Source organism: Diadema setosum, chromosome 5, assembly GCF_964275005.1.
Source record: "Diadema setosum chromosome 5, eeDiaSeto1, whole genome shotgun sequence".
In the NCBI taxonomy this organism is placed as follows: Eukaryota; Metazoa; Echinodermata; class Echinoidea; order Diadematoida; family Diadematidae; genus Diadema; species Diadema setosum.
In genome coordinates this window covers 19,009,075-19,021,700 of record NC_092689.1, presented here as the reverse complement: position 1 = coordinate 19,021,700, position 12,626 = coordinate 19,009,075, and the positions used below count along the sequence as shown (strand labels likewise).

Here is a 12,626-nt window from a genome sequence, read left to right as displayed (position 1 = left end):
CAAGGGTCTACTCATGTAGACTAATATGCCGTGAAAATTTCAACTCTCGCGCAGCACTCTGACGCACCTGTTTCCCCCTGACTGTCCCCCCTCCCAGCTCGCGAAGAGTCAACCATCCCCATCTCGCGTCTCTTCTACAAGGCTTCGAACTTCATTACGCCTGGATCGCTACCACGAGCAGGAGCAGACCGAAGGAGCTAGACCCAAGACAGGACTTGTGTATCTCAGAGGACACGGTGACTATCTTCAGTCAAACGTACTAGTTGGCATACCCCTGCGAACAATCTGCAGAAGACATGGGAACCCTTGTGCTAACGTTATTACTTGGAAGCTTAGCATGTCATGTGCTTGGACAAGGATTTCCTGGTAACCCAGGAGGTGGGTTCCCTGGCCAGGGCAATCCCAACTTCCCGGGACAGGGCAATCCAAACTTTCCAGGACAGGGTGGTCCTGGAGGTAACTTCCCAGGACAAGGTGGTCCCGGTGGTAATTTCCCCGGCCAAGGTGGTCCCCGTGGTAACTTCCCAGGGCAAGGAAACCCAGGTGGTGGATTCCCTGGACAGGGCAATCCCAACTTCCCGGGACAGGGCAATCCAAACTTTCCTGGACAGGGTGGTCCTGGAGGTAACTTCCCAGGAGCCCGACCAGGAGCACCCGGATTCCCAGCAGGCGGCGGTCCAGGAGGACCTGGCTTCGGACCTAACAACCCACCGCTCCTCGGCTGCAGACCAGGATGGACTAACTTTGGAAATTTCTGCTACAAGTAAGTCTATTGCACTAATCTTCAAGTTCTTTGAACGCGTATTATCACATTCTGTTCAAAGTCTTATCGCCATAGCTCCGTAAATTCCATGAAAGGAATAGCAAAAAGTTTAGTATTTAGGCCTACAGAGAAGGGATCGCCTGGCAGTTGCTAACCAAAAAATCTCGAAGCAGCGATGACTAATAATTGTTCATGGATTGGGAATACGTGCAGGCGCATTTGTCATACATCTCATTTTCATCTGTGAAATATAAATAAAAAATAATAAAATGAAATAAAAAGTTTCGTATAGTATAAAATAAGGAACTCGATTTTAACTTAAATTGTGAATTAAACCGCACTGGAGCTTGAACCGACTCTGCTCCCCATCTTGCGAGAACAATCCTTGTGCAATAATCTGAGGTGATTATTTAACAGTTCATGCCCACAATTTCAATTGTTCAGATCCCCGTACTGGAGGGAATATCCCTCCAGGATGCACATTTGCACTTGCATCTTAAAATCCGATCTTATGCTGAAAAAAAAAAGAAGAAAAAAATCATATTATGAAAGTAACAACTTCAGCATGTCCATGATATCAGATTGTTGAACGAAAGAAATGTAGGCCTATAGATTAAAAAAAAAATGCGCGAGGAGTATAGGGAGGACAGATCGCTAAACATGGACAATATTGAAATGTTCAGAATGAAGGGAGCCGTTGCGTTCATGTGGTAGGAAGAAGAAAATGACTGTGATATCATCACTTTTCATGAGTCATGCTCCGCGGCGCGGTGGGTTGCTGTCAGGGTTCTCACTTTAATCATTATATGGGGTGCCAGACAAGTTTAATCACACGAACACCAGAGTGAACGGCGGGAAGATGGCAACTCTTTCCTCTATCGCTGGGGATGCCACACTACACTTTCCGGGAGACCAATTAGTGGTAGGAAGACTCCTCTTAAGACCTTAAGACACTCACGTCTTACCCGGCTATTATCATTTGGATTTTCATTGTGATTGGGTGAGATCCGCAAAGGGAACAACATTTTTTATACTAACACTTTGTCTGTGCAGACGATTTTGGCACTCACTGAAAAAAGCGCTCTTTAATTTGAACTATGTTAACATTCTCAAAAATCTCAACATTCTCAATTGTTTCGAAACTTTCATCATTTCTTGTCATTTCACTTCCTTGCCCTGACAGTGATAGTATGTGGACTAAATAGTTTTGATCCCTTGAAACAAAGAAATATTTACGTTTGGGAAAGTTAAGTGACAAGAAAATATCAAACACGTGGTTGTTTTCTTGTTATGGCATTCCTGAGATCGTTACACTGATGCTGCAACATCATCAGTATGTAAATGAAAATGAGTGTGACGTATTTATTACTACAACGGATGAATTACTGAATGTAAATGCAATGACTGATTATCCTCCACCCTGCCTTCACATCATATACCAAACAGAAATTGTACGCAGTTTTATCTTTAAAAAAAGACCAGCCACCAACACCACCAACAACAACAACAACAAAATCGATGCCATGTGACAATTCACAAACTTTACACGCAATATCATAAATGAATTCTGTAAGAGCATAGTATAGGTATTGCAGCATTGCCATAATCTTGTATCGATACACCGACAAGGAATCGACAAATTAATGGTTCACGACATTATGTTTCTTAAAATTTCTGGCGAATGAAACTGGATAGTTGTTTGTCTTGTCCGCATAAGCCAGTGCAATCTGTCAGGGTTTATTTGAGACCGTTTAGAAGTATAAAACTCAACTGTTTCTTACGGTATTGTGTGATAATATTATGTAAGTGATACAAATTAGAGAAACGACAGATGGAGCAGGATAGAAACTAGCCGTCATTGTTTGTTTCATTTTCATCTGATAAGATGGTTGGATAGCCAATATTCAGGTGCAATAACTTTTCTTACATGGGGTACAGCTGGGTGTCAGGTGGGACAACTTTATCAGGTTGTGTACCCTGCTCTTCGCCATTTTTGAATGGGCGGGATCTTTTACGTGCTCGAGTTTTGACTCGATCTTTCAGAGATGAGATCTCCATTTAATGTCCTATCCGAGGGACAAAGTGTTTTGCCTCTTATTAGAGGGGACGGGATGATTATACAGAAACTTAGTCAGTTAGACTTGAGAATCGAACCCGGGTCCACTGGACCTGGAGGCAGACGCGCTACCGACAGTCCATTATGGCAACACTCAGCTGTTTAGAGTCAGTTTTAGCTAAAACATTTTCGTTTCCTTTTGCGGTGGAGGGAGAGGGATTAGAAGACTACCTTTAGCTTCCCCTCTTTGTGTAAGACTGCTGTAGAGATTAAGACGTATAGGGTTGGTTAGCCACAAGCCGACTTTGCAATATCCAAGACCATTGCATTGTTCCGCTGACTCACGACAAGTTTTGAGGCGACTATTGGGTAATAGGACATCAGCGCATGGCTCATATTGTCCAGAATTCAGTTTAATAATCTTTGGATATCGTCCAGAGCCTGCAAGGCTTGAGTGAAATGTTAGTTCAATTAGTGAGTTTCTGCGCTAGATCAACCATTTTTCTAGAGTTTTTAACATAATCGATTTTTTTTTAAATACGTAGTGAATATTCAGTTCCTGTTGTTGTCGTTGTTGTAGGTTAGAAAGTCCATTCCAACTGATAGACAAGACTATTTTTTGAACTCATTATCATTATTATCAATCTTACAGTTATTATTACTGTTATGAACATTATTATTCTTGGAAAATTTTGTTTTAGCCTTACCTAAATTTCCTGTGCTAAGATAGTTTGAGTCACGTACAGTATTTGCTTGTTAATCTCTCTTCAACAAGTGTCATTGAAATAGCGTAGGTGCTACGATCACTTCTAATACCCGAGTTGGAAGTGTTGCGCAGTGTTTCCTTGAAGAGGATTTACACTTAATTGAGTCGATCTTTCGGATAAAACCTTTATGATGTAACCAAAAAAAAAAAAAAAAAAAAAAAAAAAAAACCTCCCTCTGACACTCTTCTCTCCTCTTTGACTATCGGTCTGTCTGTCTATCTCTGATTCTCTACTCGTCTCTCTTTCTGATTTAAATGCAATATCTTTGGTAAGTCTCGTTTTGTGTACTGGACGTGTAGATGGTGGAAGAGAAAATCTTTTTGAACTGCATGCGAGAGCACGGGTGAATTATTGAAACTCATTACCACCAATGTCAATTATAACAAAGCCATTGATTCATAAAAAAACCGCATGAATGGCTGATAACTCCCTGTCGAGAATGACATACAACAACCTTCGCCAAAAAGAGAAGTGCACGACATTCGTATCCAGTCCTTTGCATAAATTAGATGGCATAGATGAGTCAAGAAAATGACACTGGCCGAAACATTTCGAGTCATCGAAATTTCTGATTGCAGATAGACAGCTTTTGACGGTTTAATTATTGAAATGTCGCTATCATATTGTAAACATGACACGCAAATCATATTATACGCTGCAAAACAAATATTTTTAATTAATGGTGATAAATATAACACACCGAGTTCAGAAAATATGTCAGTGTTCTGTATATTTCCTCACGGTGTTGTATTTCATAAAATATATTGACAAGTAATAAACTGGAATGCCGTTGCTAGTCTTGAAGTTGAACCCGACGCATGGTACATTAAGCGGATTGATATCTTTGGTATTTGAAGTGTGATGGGGCAGGAATGCAGAGGGTCTGCGTCACTAACTAGACCAACAAGGGGTAACTGGACCCAAGGATTGAAGGAGACAAATATAGTGACATTGGCCCCCTGGCTTAAACGTGTAATCACAGCATGCGGTTTGAGTTTGAAACAATGATATAGAGGCCAAAAGGTGCATCGAAAATATGACTAATTCAAGTCCAATGACGCACGCTCCATCGTCTTATCATTCTCCCTCTTTCAACGTTAAATTCAGTCTGATCTTTTTCCACTCTTTGAGCTGATTTTTCTTTTCTTGGACTGTTATTTCTTACAAACAAATTAACCATAGTTCTGTTGTTTGGGTTTTTTTTTTCTGTTGTTTTCTAAGTCTTCAAATTTGCTGATTTCAGCCAATCACTTATTGTGCCTATCTTCTTGGTGGATTTTGAAGCTTAAAATTATGTAATGGATTTCCTGAAATATTTGTCACTTGCCCAAAGTTCTAACCACTAAAATTCACCTCCCGAACTCCGCGGCCCCTTTCCCCCTGACAAGTGTGCCTGAGTCATGATGTTGATTAGAAGAGAAGGCACAATGCGATGAAGGTAGCTCCGCGAGGCGACGAGCCCCCTGTTGACGTCGATAAGGTCTCGTTTTCTTGAGCGAGGGTGGCAGAACTTGACTAAGTTCTTGCTGCTGTTCTGTAAGAACAACCTCGTAGCGGCCCACTTGTGTGATACAAGAGGGCCATCAGTTCTTGAATTTCAATACTTTAATTACCAGTTAAGTTCTATCATTACGAGGAATAAACAAGGCAGAGTTACAATTTGCATTCACGATGATAATGTTTGCTCAATGTTGCAACTGAATGACAATCAGTTGCAATGGCCATGTGCAGAATTATGTGCGAATAGAAACTTTTATAAATTATTACCCAGCACTTGTACTCCCTATACATAGTTCAGCCATATGATAACAGTGCTTACAAAAGACACATGTACAAAAGCAAACGAAACATATCATCGTCACAACTGAGAGACGATGTCATATAAAGATTTATGCCGAGATATTGCTATTTTTTTAGAGGCCAAGGGTAAACAACTTTCATCAAGAATCGAGGGAAACACACTGTGAGTGCAGTTCCTGATTTGACTTGAGAAAATAGTACCTGCTTCCTTTGAATTTTCTATTTCCAACTTTGTGAGGTGATTTTAAGACGTAATTTCTATATCTATAGGAGGAAGGTTAAGCTATTTGTAATTCCTCGCAGAGAGTAAGTGCTACGACAGTGTCACCATCTCCTCTACCAGTCTACAAGGGCAATGTAACCTAAAGATTATATAACATTCATACAATCATAGAACTAAAGTAATAAAGGGGACGTCATATACCTCAGTGTTTACCACGTGCCATTTTTTTTTTTATTTATCCTGAGGTCATGATTTTGATTAGGCACTCATTTAGGCAAACAGAGACTTACAAAGACTTATAGAAAATGGCGAAGAAGAAGAAAAAAAGAAGGAGGAGGAGGAGGAGGAGAGAAGAAGAAGAAGAAGAAGAAGAAGAAGAAGAAGAAGAAGAAGAAGAAGAAAAGAAGAAAATTGGATAATGATGACGATGAAAGTATCATAAAACAAAATTAGCGCGAATTTTCGTTAGGTCTACTCAGTGGACACACAACGTCTTGAACAGATATCTTTCACAAGCTATGATGTAAGAAAGGCATTTTCATGTTTTCCCCCTAAATCAGCCACATCCGAGGTCATAAATTCCAACGATGCTTATTACTTCCTTCACGGCACGTGATGGTGATGATGACGCGAAAACATGGGACACAGTGTTCTACAGCGGTGCCTAAAATATTTCAATTTGCGGAACGTATTTGTGGAACTTTAAATGACATACGAGGGGGGTTCATCTTCGCGATCTATCCTTAGCTGTCGAAAAATTATAGGAAACAGGTTCGCGTGGCAGTGTACAAGAGACAGACAAAATGGTTGTACCTTTGAAGGGCTCTACCATGCCTACAGTGACAAGCCTTTCATTATTCTCCTTTCGTCGGCGATAAGAATCACATCCCTGTAATCTTAGAGATGGTTGATAGCAGGTTTAGACAGAGTCTTCCGACCTCTCTCTTTGCGATCGTATACCGGATCGTATCACTCCAGCGTCCATAAATTTTCTGATCTTTCTTCTGCTAATACATTTCATTCGCACCTTCCGATTAAGCTGCTGAAAGCTTCGACGAAAGGCAAAGGCCACCAGACACTCAGGCGTCACTTAATGGAAAATAGTCCAAAGAAAACAAAAATCGAAGAATGTGATACATCATAATAAATGAAATTTACTTAGATTAAGACAACTTTATACGACTCCATAAGTCGAAGATTAAAATATTGGGAAACTGTTTTGAAGTACACATGAAAAGTGCCAACATGCGTCATCTAGAGGTTCGATATGATAGAAGGAAACCGAGTCCAGATTTGTAAAGTAAAGAAAATTGAAATTATTTCTACTAAAATGAGAGAACGATTTGATAGGCTTCTGATTGGGGGAAACGTCTGGCTGTAACACCATCTTGCTAACTATGCTCTCCGTTCATCGACTGTGTGGCATGAATAAACTGCATTTCAACTCCTTTAGATATACACATAGTGAGGAAGCTGTATAATGTTGAACTTGATTATTGTGTCTCTACATTCCTCATGTTCAATATTGCTTAGCCTAATACAAGTTTTCGTTGATTACTGATTGACGGTGACATGAAGCAACGTGTCTAAATTTTCAAGGAATTAGTCTAAAAAGTGGTCATGAATTTCATTCTCAATCTGAAACAGATATCAAGGGAAGAAATGGGGGGGGGGCGGTTAATGCAATATCAGATATAAGTTCAGTCTGTTTCATTCTTAGCAAGCAAATGTGATCGTGTCAGTGGAACACTCTTACTGTCAAGGCGGGAGGATCGAGAGTAGGAATCACCCCCTCTGCGTTGAATTTCACAGACGGCAGACGGTGTATATTGTGATTATATAGCATGCGACAAAGCGTACGATTGTCACATGTAAGTGGTACAAGAATGAGAAAATAAATGTGAAAAAAAAAACAACTCACAGGACCCAAAAAGGAAGTGTCATTCTGCAGTCATCTATGTAAGCTGCGATGTGTTAACTGAGACTTTCGCACCCTGCTTTTTGTTACACAACGTAACGCTATTGTTTCGACGGATATGGCGTTCTTCATGATGTAGCAAATAGTAATTACATAATCAGGATAGTCCAGCTACACACACGTGGTCATCAAATAGCAGCCGGACTCGAGTGGTTTGCCAGAATCTGCTGCTGTTGTAGCGTTTACTATACTTGAAAGAAAGATAGCAAGATTTGCCCATGAAAATTAGCTGACCATTAGCTCTCTGCACAAGTGCTATAATAAATATGAAAGCAGTTCCACCTTGTGTGATATCTTGAACCGCCTCCTACGTGCGACGTTAATCAAACACATGCCTGCGTTCACATATCAACGCGTATTAAATAAACCTTCGAGGATTATTAGGAAACTTAGGTGTGACTCATACGAACCAAGCCTGGCGCCACAGCACACTTTTTGTAGACAAGATTTAAACAGAAATGAATTAAAGGTGCAGTGATCTAGGAATTGATAGGCTTACAACCTGGATCTGTAGTCAGAGTCTTCTTATCCAGTATGAAGGCTGCAACCTTCTTTTTATCTGCTTCTACATCCATGCATTAATGACAAATTCTCTCCTATATTTCTTTTTAAGAAATGCCTTCACCTATTTTAGGCAAAAAAAAAGAGAGAAAAAAAACAACAACAACAACTTGTTGTAATTTACACACTGATCCTAGATGAATATGAAAGGCAATCATTGGTCAACGTGGTTGGAAATAATTGCATGTCTGATCATGCTGACTGCTCAACGTGTGTTTAAAAACGAATTCAGGGGTGATTAAAATTACTTGCCTCCTGTTTTACAGATGGCAGAATCCCTCCAGCCTAGCTGTATTAAACTTTCCCACAATAGTTAATGATTTAATCAGAATGTTTACTGGTATCTTCAAAAAAAAAAATGTCTGAAATAAGACGATTTAACAAAACACTTAATGTTTGAAAACTTTACGATATTGTAATGCAAAGAAAAACGCGACAAGAGAACATTGTGCCGTCGTGATTGCAGATCAAAGATAAAAGGCAATAATATAAATGAATAAAAAAAAATCGCACTATTTTTTTTTTATTTTCTACCGTAAACTTCTGAACTTCACATTAATAAAAAAAAAATGTGTTTCCCTTAAGTTTAAAAAGAATGACACATTAATTCATTCTAGAGAAGCCATTGTGTTGTTATAAGACTTGCCACAGAATCATTTCTTCAGTTTTTACCCCGAGATCAACTTTCTGTCTCGGTTGAACCCTTTGTTTCTTGCATTCACGTCTGATGTATGCAAGTTCTTGAAAGTTTCGACGCAACCATCGGGTTGACGAACGTAGATGGCGCTCTTCACACTTATTTGTCAGTGCCGTTAATATACGGCACTGTTATTTGTCATCAAAGCGGTCAATGCGTCTAACGGCTTCCTGTAGTGTTATCAACAGACAGTTGTTGCTTAATTTTGTATTTTTAATCGTAGTCAATTGTCCACAGGCAGTCCTGTAACTAACCCTTTGCTTAATTTATACATTTGCTCGTGTTTCCTTTTTTTTTTTCCGATGTCGCACAAAATAATTATGAAAATCTGGGGAAGAATTTTCGAAAAGGGACCCCTGGGCCACTGGTTCACTGCATTATCGTTTATGTAAAAAAGTAACGTAGACCTGAATGCACTCTGTGTTCTTTATTTGAAAAAAGTCAAGAACTACTGCAGAAGATTGATGTTTGTATGGATACAAGATGATACAGGGATCTTCACCATAAAATGTTAAGACAGAGATATCTGCGGTCTCCGTGAACTTGTCCTCGAAATCTCGATCCTAATTTACACACCACTAGCTCATCATATTCTTTTCTGAAACTGCCAATGGATATCTTCTTTGTTATTATTATTATTATCATTTATTCGGCTTTCATTCGCAAATATCACAGTACATATTTCGAAATCAGAACATACACTGGAGTGGTAAGGGTGCACCAGGTTGGGCAGCCCGGGTCTGGAAAGAGCCAACTGAATGACTTGGACCCTCAGGCCATCCTTTCCAACCCACCTGGTGCACCCGAAACAGTCAGTTTACAATATAAAGAATACTGATTTCATTAACAGGCATACACTTAAACAACTACAAAAACAAAACAACTCTTTCTTTGTAAGTGTCAATTTAAGATATGTGTAGCTACCCATCTTTCTTGTTATTATAATTATTATTCCTCTTACTGTCATCTCCACTGCAGTACATGGAGCGTATTTCTGTTAATGAATACAGCATCATTTCGTCTTTGCCGCAAAGAACAGTATTACTCACTCGAGCTGCAATTTACGGCACTGCGACTGCCTATAGCATAGCGCCCTCTGTAGGTCCTGATCATTTACCTCGACTTATAATTTTGACATCCGCATTAGCCCTGCGAAGTAGAGAATGTACGCAAAGAACTCAGATCGGAGACTATAATGAGATATTACGTCCTACACATTTGTTTTATGAAACTAACAGTTGTTTTTGGAGGGTTCAAGTTCATTTTGATTGGTTTTTGCACATTCAATAATGTGATGGCTGGCCATTCCAGTAAATAAAATAGTTATGATTGATACTATTCATATGCGAAGGTAAAGTAAGATAAGAGTTTCGACTTTTATTACAAATTTGCTTTTAGAAAAAAAAAACACACAAAAAACTATTGTTCACTATGTTAACTATTTAGGCGTTGCAAATAACCGAGTTATGGTTTGTGTTCTGTAAGTTAAAATGACAAGTTCCTCGTTCTTTCTCCCTCTCCTTCTATCTTTCTTTCAATTTATCTGTCTGTCTGTCTGTCTGTCTGTCTGTCTGTCCTTCTGTATGTCTGTCTCAGGTACTTCTGGCAGAGACTTCCCTACGATCAGGCCAACAGAGTTTGCCAAAGATTCTCAGCTACAGCAATCCAGGGCAGTCACATTCGGCCACCCCCGGGTCACCTCATCGTCAGCAAGGATATCCAGCATAACAGATTCCAACACAACTGGCTCCGGTACACCGGCGGTGGCAACAATAAGATTTGGATGGGTCTAGCAGAGCTGCCATCTGACCCAGAGAGCAATCGGTAAGCCGCATCTAGGATCTCGATCTTATCAGGAAAGCCGACCACTGTTGCCGGAACATGTGGTACATGTGCTTCATTGTCTTGTCTTGAACCTGGTTGTAATTTCTCGTGATGTCTTATCCATTCGGCGCGACTCATCACATTCGTCAGTACTCGTGTACACGAATCGCAATCCACCACCGTCCATCAAACTTAAGATTCGAATGACTCAAAGCTATCCATTGCTATTGTTCTTATTTCAAACCCACTACACTTAACTCAGCACCACAAGACTATCCATAACATCAACTTAATTTCACTTACGTCATCGCCATTGCTCATACAATTTCGCTGTTGTTACTCCTTCGTCACCATTACTCATACTCATTATTCCATTATACATGCTTAACCCTTTCTGGCTAGTGAGTCAAATATGCACACATATCACATATAAGCCTATGGACATGAAATAAATATGGCATACAGAAGGTTAATCGTTATTAGGCATAACACTTCGTCACCATTTCTGGCATCCAGTGCTTCTATTCACATGCTTCATTCCTTCACGATACTACCACTAGTTCTTCGATTACTCCATAAAAGAAGGGGGAATGGTTCAAATTTGTGACTCCATAATTACGAAATGTTGATAAAGTTAGATATTAATGCAGATTTTCTGCTTTGGTAATGACTATAAAGTCTCCATACTCTGAGCCTTCCATATACTGACTCGTCTTACTTGATTTGAACCACAGAAACAAGAAAGCCTGTTAGTTAATAAACACAAGTTTGAGATAAAACAACTACGATTATTATACAGTCAATCTTGGAAATTTCGTACTTAACACAAAAAGTCAATTTGACACACTACGTCGTGTTCCGCAGAACCAGTAATATATAGTGCATAATAAAAAATAATGCACTTTGAACGCCGCAAATTAATTAGTTAAGATATGAGACAATATATTGTATGTCTGTATTTTATTAAACAAACATCAACAGTTTCTGGTTTTCTGCAAATGTACATCACTGTACAGTTTTATCTGGTTGATTAAAAGTTGCCGATTGTATATTAAAGGGTGTGTACAGTTCTGGTCGAGGTGAGGATTTAGCTTTTAACGTTTTGCGAGATATTCAGAATCCACTCTATGAGATGTCAAAGAGCATGCAGTTCTAAGGGGTATCAAAAGTTTATTCGATGAAAATCGGTTTTGAAATGGCTGAGATATCCAAAAACAAGGTGAAACAAAGAGATCCTAATAAAGTTGTGGCATGTCGCCTTTTATTATTAGCACTTTTTTGGATATCTCAGCCATTTGAAAACCAATTTTCATCAAATAAACGTTGAATCCTTCTTAAAATTACATGCTCTTTCATATTCCATAAGAGGCTTTTCATTATCTCACTAAGGAATGTTCAAAACATGAATCCCAACCTCAACCAGTACTGTACAGTCCCTTTAAGGTAATGGAGCATTACATAATTCTGTAGTTATGATATACACCAATGCTTCCCACACTACATTTTCTTACACCACAGGGAAAAAAAATAGCAAGTTTGATATGAAGACTTCAGTGACAACTCTTAAGTTCAAACTACTTGTAGTTAACATTTGGAAGTTTTCAGTTTTACAACAAAGGTTTCAATAAAGCCGATGCTAATCTCGCTTGATGCACGGAATCATGGTATATGAATTCTGCGTGAAAAGAAAAGTATTGTATTCTATGATGTGGAGCAAACTTAAACGATTTGGCATCACTTTCTGCTTCTCTTCTGCAGCTATTTCTGGGCTGACGGAACGGAGTTTTTCTACACACGCGGGTACCCAATTTTCAGCCGCTTCAAGCCCGACCAACCGCAGCAGAACGCACATCGACAGGGAGTGCACAGCTTTAACAACCGGCCAGACAACACTTGGGTGACAACGAGTGTAGAAACCGAGGTGTCTTTCATCTGTCAATATCAATACAAAGTCTAA

The 12,626-nt window shown here is 39.5% G+C and overlaps 1 protein-coding gene across 1 annotated transcript; it reads left to right on the top strand.

Moving 5' to 3' along the window:
• Nucleotides 1–296: 296 nt before the first annotated feature.
• LOC140229176 (uncharacterized) lies at nt 297–12,626 on the top strand. The gene is made up of 3 exons (XM_072309441.1): nt 297–763; nt 10,442–10,669; nt 12,428–12,626. The coding sequence occupies exons 1-3, from the start codon at nt 297–299 to the stop codon at nt 12,624–12,626; spliced, it is 894 nt and encodes a 297-aa protein (XP_072165542.1).